Raw genomic sequence first — 10,449 nt, 5'->3', positions numbered from 1 at the left:
TGCATCAGATTAGAGATACTGCATTATGACGTAAACATTCTGTGTGAATTCTGAGAAGACTGACTGAATAACCTCATAAGTATTCTTTTCCCTCGTATTTCCCATTTTCTAGGACCTCATAGTTGACCAGACAATAGAGAAAGTTTCTTTCTGTGCCCCAGATAGGAACTTTGACAGAGCCTTCTCTTATATTTGCCGTGATGGCACCACTCGGCGCTGGATCTGTCACTGTTTCATGGCTGTCAAGGACACGGTGAGTCCAACAATGAGTATTCTCAGCTGAGCTCCTTCTAGGTCATCTCAAGCAGTTTCCACTACCCTTTCAGCAATACATGATGCTAGAGCTGCTCTTGGAAGTGCCTTTTAAGACTTCTTTCTTTTTCTGAGGTAGTTTACACTCTGGTAAAAGTGTTTTCTTACCAGGCATGGTAGTGCATGCCTGTAATCCCAGCAAGGTTGCAAGTTTGAGGCCACCCTAGGCTACATAGTGAGTCCAAGGCCAGCCTGAGGTAAATATACGATACAAATATAGATAAAGATATATATATATAGCAAGACCCTGTCTCAAAAAACAAAACAAGAACAAAAAAAATTGAGTCTCTTGAAGGCAAATATTTATTATGAAATACCCAAGTCATTAATAAAAAGGGCGGGGGTTGGCCAGGGATTTAGCTCAGTGGCTCTGTCGCCTACCTCACAAGTGCAAGGGCCTGAGTTTGAGCCCCAGTACCAAAAATAACTTCTCCCCCAGCCTAAGAGAAATAATAAATCTTTGTGGCCTATAACTTTGTCCTCATAATAGAGCTCTGCTCAAATGCAAATGGATTCAACACCCTAGCTTTATATTTATCCTACTGGGAAGTTGAAAATTATGTGAATTCACAGAGTAAGTCTTAACAGTCTTTAAACAGTCAAAAAAGGATCATAGTCATATAAAATCTTAGGGCAAAAAGCATTTTAAACATTACCTTTCCTTCTGATATCTGATACTGGCATGTAAAAATCCAATGAAATAACTTGTTCACAGATATACAAAGGAGCAGCTACCAACATAGGTTTGATTTTGTAAAGTAATACCATGAAAGCCTCTCTGTCCCAAATATCTCTTCTTACTGTGAATGACGTTGACCGTTACTATATCATCCCCTGTTTGTTCTAGAGTTAGGGATATGATTTAAAATACAGATAACGCTGGTAAAATACATCCATTGGACTTATTAAATTGGATAATTGAGTATATTATAAAGCAGTATTTATATAAGCTCCTGTCTGTTCTCATGCTCAAGCAAATCCGTTTAGCTGTTTAATTTGTAAGTAGAGAGTGTAGGTGAAAACGTATTTTCTCTTTCACCTGTGTGTGGTTGGGAGGTAGAGTTGGGGGTATGAGAGATCTAAAAGAAGATAGGGGAGGCATGAGGGAAAGTCTAAATGCACTGAGGCCTTCAGTGAGCAGGTTGCTTGGCAGGGATGGGAAGCATTCAGAAAAGGGAAACAGGAAGCTAAGCTTTCCTTTAAATCTTTAATTAGGAGTTGTATTTATTAGAAGTTTTAAGTTTGGGGGGTTTTTTTCCCTATGCTTTTGAGAATGTAAAGTGCCTGAAATTTGCCCTGCCTTCTCCATAGTTTCTTAGAAATGCTGTTACATATTGCAAGTCTTTGCCTGAAGAGCAGCTAGAGTTTGTTTGTTTTTTGTTTTGGTACCAAGGATCGAACTCAGGACCTTGTGATTTCAAGACAGGCGCGGTACCGCTGAGCTAAATCCCCAGCCCACAGCTAGAGTTTTATGTGTAAAGGCTTAGACCTTTGAGCAGTGTGTCCTAAGCTGATGGTGGCCAGAGCTGACGTGACAAATGGAGGCTTAGTAATAAGGACCTCCCTATGTCTATTCACAAAAACACAGGTTGCTGTGATCACTTTACCTAAGGACTGTAACAGTTAACATAATTGAAGTTTCATAAGAACTTTCTAATACTATTTATCTAAATTGAAGGTGGTGATATATTAAAGCTTAGTTCTAAGCTGGAGTTTGCAACATTTGATCTTGTGTAAAAACAGGTAAGAGTATATGTAATTGTTGGTTTTGTGACTCTTAAAAAGATTTAAAAACCTTGCTTTCTACAGGGTGAAAGATTGAGCCATGCAGTAGGCTGTGCTTTTGCAGCCTGTCTAGAGCGTAAGCAAAAGCGAGAGAAGGAATGTGGAGTGACTGCTACTTTTGATGCCAGTCGGACCACTTTTACAAGAGAAGGATCATTTCGTGTCACAACTGCTACAGAACAAGCAGAAAGAGAGGAGATTATGAAACAAATGCAAGATGCCAAGAAAGGTACAATGTGTTCTACTACACACTATGTTTATTTAATGCAGTTTTCCCCAACAGCTAAATATTTTTAAAGCTGTCAGAGACAGACTGTCTCATAGAGAGAACCCTTGGGACTGTGAGTGTAGCTTAGTCATAGTACTTGTTTGACATATGTAAGGCCCTGGGCTCTATCTCCAGCAGCTCTCCCTTCCCCCATGAAAATAAATGACTTTAGAAATAGATGAAAACCTTAATAACAGAGCTGAATATTTTACAGGAGTGTCTTCCGTTAGAATGGCTAGTTAGTGGCCTAAAAATGTTTACTCTTTGCATTACACACACTCCTCATTTAATGAGGGAGTTCTCTTCCTGCAACTATGTCATTAAATAAGTTGGTTGCTACATGAGGAATTGTATATAGTACATACATTACAATATTCAGAACAAAGAGATGGCCAGAGGAACTCCAACTTGATGACTTTGCTTTTATTTGCATAACTCTTACATGCAGTACTGTAATATATAACAGGACATAAAACTATAGTACTGTACTATGCAGTACAATCAGCAAAAATTACAATACTGAATAAACAAGATAAACAGAACTATACGAACAAAAAAGATGGGTCATAAGTCCAAAAAGAACACCTTGGTTCTCAGGTTGAACAGTCGTTAACCAAGTAGGTCCTTAAACAAGGAATGTCTGCATAGTAAGCTCCCCTGGGGAAGGTGAGAGTGACATCCCTTGCCCCCAGCCCTATCCTGGAACAGATTTTTAATTTTAATGTATCTGATCTCTATGAGAAGCAAATGTCATCAAAGACCTACACCTTGAAGGAAGAAACACAAGCCCTGGGGTTTAGGAATACAAAGGGAGCCCAGACTATGATGTTGGCAGAGATCTAACTGTGATACTGTATTCATTAAATTATTGCTGTAATTTCTAATGCTTTAGTCATTTAACTTGATAGGCTTGAAGGGGTGAGCCCCTAACTCTTTCCCAGAATCCTGCTAGGTTTAAAATTCAAGTTAGATACACATGGCATCATAGCAGAAATATCTGTGCAAATGTTAGAGTTACTCAATAGTCTGTAAAGTTGGGTTGGTTTTTTGTTTTGTTAAAGTTTCTTGAGACGTGGTCTTGCTATATAGTTTACACTGGCCTTGAATTCACTGTGTAGCCGAGACTGGCCATGAACTCACAGCAACCGTCCTGCCTCAGCCTCCTGAGTGCTGGGATTACAGGCATGCCCCACCATATCTAGCTGGTTGGGTACATTTTAAAACTAATAGTGCTTGGGAAAAATGTTTGTATTCTTGTACATAACCAACAAGAGGTGCATAAATAGGTATAACTAATAGACATTAATATAATTTTATTAATTTTTCACTATGTCCTCCTAGTTTCTAAACCAGCCATTTTGGAACAACATCATTAATACTGACCCAAATAGCTCTAATTCTTAAGAACTCCCAAAAAGCATACATAGATAGTATTTATTGAAATTGTTGATGGTGAGGGGGTGTGGCGGTCAGGCCGATATTATATTATATTGACCAAGCTGGACATAGACTTCCTGGGTTTAGGTGCCTCTTAAGTAGCCGAGACTACATGCATACTCCACTGCACTCGGTTAAGAGTGATTTTTTTTCTAATTTCTTATAAACATTTGTGCCAGGATAGCAAAGAATAAAACATATGCTGGCCAGGCATGGTGGTGTGTGCTTATATAGTCCCAGCTACTTGGAAGGCTGAGACAGGAGGATCATGTGAGCCCAGGAGTTAGAGACCAATGAAATCCCCTCTCAAAACAAGTCATGCTAGCTTTTCTTGAAAATTCCCAGCATGGCTATTATTTTGTGTGCTATGGTAATTTTCAGACCGAAGGCCATGTGCATGTGGTGCTGGGGATCAAATCCAGGGCCTCACACGTGTTAGGCAAGTGTTCTTCCACTGAGCTAGAGTCCCACCTCGGAAGGCATATTCTTTGATACCACCAAGTAATACCGCTATGCACAGCATCTGACACAGAGATCGAGTCTTCAAATCTACATGGATTATGAAGTGTGGGGTAGAGATTTGCCTCAATCACAGTGGAACGGTGGCTCACACTTGTGATCCTAGCCCTCAAGGAGGCTAAGGCAGGAGGGGATCACAAGTTCAAGCCCAGCTTGGACAACTTAGTGACCTAGAAAGCCCTGTCTCAAGTCTGGGGATGTTGTTCAGTGCAGAAGCCCTAGGTTCAGTACACAGAATCATGCACACACACATGCACTCACACAAGAATGGGACTCCACTGTACTCACATGAAAGCAGTCATATATTTAGATTTAATCCAATTTAAAATTTTCCTCTTGCATTCTTTTATTCAAATGAACCACAAGTACATTGTTTATGCTTTAAAGATTTTTGACACTTAAAAACTCAGAGCTTTCTGGCTCTGCCACTCTCAAAGTCACCCCCCAAACAAAACACTGAAAACCATGAATTATCATTCTTTAAAGGACCTCACACGAGAAGTTAATTGGAACTGGATTTTAAAAATTGCGTTGAAAGCCTTAATTTATAAGTCACCGCATGAGAATAAAGGATCTAATATTTGTTTCATAAATATGCAATGTGACAAATACTGCTTCTAACATGTCTTAGGACACATTGGGAAGGATGAGGTTTTTTGTAGTACTCAGCTCTAAATTCAGAATATTTGAAGATCATTGCTAAGGTCCTCTTGCTCTTGATTCTTGAGCTGAAACAGATAAGACAGCTGCTGGTTCATCAGTGGCTGCTGGCAACACTGCCCCGTCCCCATCCTCTCCCACCTCTCCCGCTTCGGACACCACTGCCTCTTTGGAGATGAACAACCCTCATGCCATTCCGCGCCGCCACGCACCGATTGAACAACTTGCTCGCCAGGGCTCTTTCCGAGGATTTCCTGCTCTTAGCCAGAAGATGTCACCCTTTAAACGCCAGTTATCCCTACGCATCAACGAGTTGCCTTCCACCATGCAGAGGAAGACTGATTTCCCCATTAAAAATGCAGGTAACGCAGCGTGCACCTGGCTCCCGCCATGGTTCCCTGGCACAGAAGCAGTGTCATCACTTCTAGTGGTGACACAGATCCCATTAAACCACCCACTTGCTCTGAGGCTCATTGGTGGTTATATCTTATGTAATTTCTCGTGACAAAAAAGAGAAAACAAAGGTCTGTGGAGAGGATGTGAATCATTAATGTCTCTTCAACAAATAGATGGAATTTCTAGTCTGAGCCATAAGGTTTATGGTTTGTCCTGATGTCCCACATTACCTCTCGGCCAGGCTATTTCCAAACATTAAAGGTTTCAAGTTTCCATTCTTATTCTGCCACTTGGGACCCAAGAGATAATTAATTAAAAAGGCTTTAGAAACATGTACAATTAAATAGCACTACCAGCAGATGTACCAGAAGAAATGGATAAGTGTTATTGTTCTTGTGGCTGGTTGGCTTCACAGAACGGAAACTCCAAATGGGTCTCTTGTATAAATCTAAGATCTGTTGTTTATCAGAGGCAGTGGACTTGTTCACATTCATTCGTTATCTTTCTTTCAAAACTGCCACACAGGCCTTTGTGTAGCCTCTTTGGCTGAGCCAGCCTCTAACCTCTATCCTCGTGTGATCCGGGGCTAAAGTGTTAGATCTGGCCAATACTTTCATGAGCCCTATTTTACTTCCCTCTGAAACATGTCAAAGTATTTGATTATAGAGTATGAGGATGTTCTGTCTCAGTAGGCTCTCCTACTGATAGTGGTACAAAGGTACAGAGAGGTGAGTTCTTTTGACAGATAAAACTAGGCCTAACAAGCAGTTGGACTAAATAATCACTGAAGGTCTTTTCAGCTTTTAATGCCTTTAAAATCTGAAACCCCAGATATTTCAAGTACTTCATTTCAGTTTCCCTCTGGGGAAACAGGTAGAGAACAAAAACTATTCTCTTTTCATGGATGAGCAAAGGTTCGGCACACATAATTAGCTTTCTCGGTGTTACAAAAGTATCCTAGAGTCAGTATTAAGAACAAAAACTCCAGAGTCCTACACTTAAGTTCACTTTTTCATGTTATCATGGTTGACATACTTGATGCTAGAGACTTTAGAGAAAAATGAGTGATGACATGGTTAGTTTATTGCAGAGAAAAGCACTGCACATCCACTGGTGGCCTGGACTTTACCCCATTTTTCTGAATTACTTAATGGCTCCAGAATTTAACTCAAACCACAGCCATGGGAACTGGTTAGAAGGCAAATAGATTGCAGTGTCTTCCAAAAAGATCTAGGTAGTTGAATATGTTGGCACAAAAAGAGACAGGATATTAAATTCGTAACAGTGTCACAAGAAAATGAAATAAATTTGGAGATGTTTAAGGAAAAAATATGTATCTCTGTACATGCATTTTTGACAATTTTATACTTTTCCATTAGAAAAGCCAATGAAATGGTAGTAAATTTTTGGAAACTATTATAGCCTCAGCAGAAAGTTGAGCCTTTTCCTTCCACAAAAAGATACAGCATAAAATGCCAGCTGGTATCATACTGTCAGTTCAGAATTATTCCATTTTTCTGTGTGGAACCATTTTCTGTCTGCCTTACAGTGCCAGAGGTAGAAGGAGAAGCAGAGAGCATCAGTTCCCTATGCTCACAGATCACCAATGCCTTCAGCACACCCTCTGAGGACCCCTTCTCATCTGCCCCAATGACCAAACCAGTGACAGTGGTGGCACCACAGTCTCCTGCCTTCCAAGGTCAGTGCCCCCAGACCTGCTCTGCTTTTCTTTTTTTAAAATAGTGCCCTTATTTCACTGGTCACTAACTATAAGTTGGCATCCTCAGCTTCCCAAGAGCTGGGCAGACCCATTGTCAATGTCTTAGATACTGATTTGCCTATTATGCAATGTCTTTGTGCTTTGTTTCCCAAGCTATCTGCATTCATCATTTTGCATGCATGTGCCATGCCTGTCTTTTGTCCCTTCTAGTGGGAGATTCTGTAACCCCAGTCCACTGCTTGACTTGCCACTTGACAGTTAAGGGTCAGAGTATCCAGCCAGTTTTCCAGAAGCAACAGTCATCAGATTGATTCTAGCATAGTGCTTCTCAACCTGGTACAGTTTTGCCCCTTCAGGGCAAGTTTGGCATTCATTGTATGGAAACATTTTGAGGTTTCACAAGTTGGGGTGAGGATTGTTTTTGCTGGCAACTTGATAGAGGTCAGGGATACTGCCAAACCTCCTTCAAAGCGCAGGACAGCACCCACAAGGAAGAATTATTGGACCCAAACTATCATCTGTACCCAGGTTGAGAAGCCTGGACACACCTCGTCTCTGTCCTGTCATAGAGGTTCATGAAGAAAAGGCACTTCTTTTGGCTGTCTAGTTCATCTCCTGTAACAATGTCCTAAAGTTTGATCTTGCAAGTGAAGACTTACTACAAATTGTTTTTTCAGAGATGTTGAATAGTTGGCATTGACTCAGATCAACAAAGAATATAACTTAAATTGAAGGCTCCTAATCTGAGTTCCTCTAAGTTCCTATAATTATCCTTTTTTTTTTCATTCTTCTTTGAAAGAGATCTCAGAGAAAGTTGTGCCCTGGAGACTGATCCCTGCTCCTGTTGCAGGATGCTGCTATACTCTTTAACTCCAAGAGTCTGCCTGTCTCTTCTGTTCTTTTCTGTTCTGTTCTCTTCTCTCCTCCTTCCCTCACACCAAACCTTTGTCGTGTCACCAAATAGCCTTTTATCTCATTAACAAATATTTATGATACTAGTGGTAATAAGGATAGGCACAATATATTAAGCACAGTGCCTGGCATGATTGTGGTGAGTATTCATGCATTATCTTATTTAATTCAACAACAAACCTTTGAGGTAAGCAGTATGGATTTAAAAAACAATGCTCAGGTTAAGTAAATGCCCAACTCATACAGCTAGGATTTTAATGCAGATCTTTCTGAATATAGCACACATTGCATTCTACTGACCATGCCTGTGTATAAGACACTGGGTATAGGGAACTGAATAGAACATAGTCCTTTTCTTGCCTTTTACAGGAATCCCGATCTATAGATAGATCATTTTTAGGGCCAGGGATTTAGCTCAGTGATGCCACCACCTGCCTCTCAATCACAAGGGCCCGAGTTCGATCCCCAGTACCAAAAAAATAGATAGATAGATAGATAGATCTTTTTAAAATTTTTTTATTGAGTTTATTGGTACATTCTAGGTATACAATACAATTACATTCATTATTGGGATCCTGTACCTTTACATGATAGGTCTTGATTCTCATTTTTTCCCTTTGTCCCTGCCCTCCCTTCACCCCCTCCTCCCTTCCCCATTTACAAACACTTTATTTCCATTTTTTCATTTTCTCTATTTTTTCCTCTCCCTTATTACCTTTCCCCCACCATTCCCACTTTCCCTACACCTTTAGCCCTTTACTTCCTATTTCACATTACTAATTATCTCATTAGGATCTTGTGTACTATTAAGTTTTTCACACCAGAGAAACTATTTGGTATTTCAGTTAAAGAAATCTCTATAGGAACATTAAAAATAGGGAATCCTAAAAATAAAACTAAAAAGGAAAATAAAAGAGAAAAGACAATGATATAAAATTAAAATAATCCTTAATTCTGAAGATGAAAATGGTCCTTGAACATATTTAAGTTGCTTCTTGTTCTTGTAGTCTTATCTTATTCTTTTTTTCATTATTTAGAAAATACTTTATTAGTTTCTGTAATCAAACCCACGTAGATATGACCTTACATATTTAATACAGTGCATTACCCCTGTAGAAATGGAAAAAAAAAATGAACATTTCTAGACCAATATGGCTGTTAATTTTTGTACAATACCAACTCAACACAGTAAATTGGGATAACTTTTTCCAGTTGACAGCACAGTTAAAGTTTCCAAAAATTCAAATTATATATATATATATTTTATATTTATATAATAAGACCAATAATAGCAGTATGTTATGCATCAATAGCAGCAACAGCTTTTCCAGGTTCTGCAGTCATCTGAACAAAATTATAGACATTCATCACACTCCATTAAAAAAACAAAAACAAAAAAACAAAGAGAAGAATAATACCCAGAAAACAGCAAAGTTCTGTTGCTGTTGTAGTATCTGGCACCATTTCTTTTATTAGCATCTTAATCATCATCTGGAAAGAGAACATTCTAGAATAACTTCATTAAAAATAGCTCTGATAAAGCACAGTCACTACTATGTATCATAAAGCAGGTACAAGATATTTTACATTCACAGAGGTATGATACAGTACTGTCTTATATCTATAATACTAGAATTAGTTTTGGTTTGAAGTTTACTTTGTCTGCAAATAAGATTGCTAACCCTGCCTTTTTTCTGGGCTCCTGTCACATGGAGAACTGTTTTTCCATCCTTTCACTTTCAGTCTGTGGGCTTCTTTTTGCACTAGGTGTGTTTCTTGTATACAACATATTGTTGGATTTTGCTTCTTATTCCATTCTGCCAGTCTGTTTCTCTTGATTGGTGAGTTGAGGCCATTGACATTGATGGTTATAACTGATATGTACTGACTTATTATTGTCCTGTTATGGCCTTTTGTTGACTCTTTTTACTTTTTCACCTTCTCCTTTTAGTTTCTTGCCTTGCCTATTTGATTTGCTCTGTTGGGCCTCATGGTGTTGTTACCTTCATTGTCTTTTTCTAGGATATTGTTTAGAATTGCTTATAGTGCTGGTTTGGTATTCGTGTAGTTTCTCAGGTGTTCTTTGTCTTGGAAGTATCTTATTTCCCCATCCATTTTGAAAGAGTTTTGCAGGATATATCAGTCTAGGTTGGAAGTTGTTCTCTTTTAGTACTTGAAATATCTCACTCCAGGCTCTCCTTGCCCTAAGGGTTTGTGTTGAGAAGTCTGCTGTGATTCTGATGGGCTTTCCTTTGCATGTGATTTGTTTCTTTTCTCTTACTGCTTGTAGTATTTTGTTCTTCTGTTGGGTTTCTGGGATCTTGATTACTATATGTCTAGGTGTAGATTTTTTGATTGTAGCTATTTGGGGTCCTATATGCCTCAGTTATCTGAATGTCAAATTCTTCCCCTCTGGGAAGTTTTCTGTCATTAATTCTGT

At 39.1% G+C, this 10,449-nt stretch overlaps 1 protein-coding gene across 15 annotated transcripts in view; it reads left to right on the top strand.

The window, feature by feature from the left end:
* Positions 1-10,449, top strand: part of Numb (NUMB endocytic adaptor protein) — a 148,664-nt gene that overhangs the window by 132,746 nt on the left and 5,469 nt on the right. For 13 of the 15 annotated variants that reach the window (XM_010645442.3, XM_010645439.3, XM_033766670.1 and 10 more), the window contains 4 exons: positions 113-253; positions 2,122-2,326; positions 5,050-5,343; positions 6,927-7,076. In XM_010645442.3, coding sequence (XP_010643744.1) covers positions 113-253; positions 2,122-2,326; positions 5,050-5,343; positions 6,927-7,076 — 790 coding nt within the window. The remainder of the gene's footprint in view (positions 1-112; positions 254-2,121; positions 2,327-5,049; positions 5,344-6,926; positions 7,077-10,449) is intronic. The other 2 variants (XM_033766673.1, XM_033766671.1) reach the window with 1 other exon arrangement.

This window comes from Fukomys damarensis, unplaced genomic scaffold (genome assembly GCF_012274545.1).
Source record: "Fukomys damarensis isolate Sample0158 unplaced genomic scaffold, DMR_v1.0_HiC HiC_scaffold_21, whole genome shotgun sequence".
In the NCBI taxonomy this organism is placed as follows: Eukaryota; Metazoa; Chordata; class Mammalia; order Rodentia; family Bathyergidae; genus Fukomys; species Fukomys damarensis.
The sequence above is the reverse complement of the archived record's forward strand: the minus strand, read 5'-3'. Positions and strand labels throughout refer to the sequence as shown.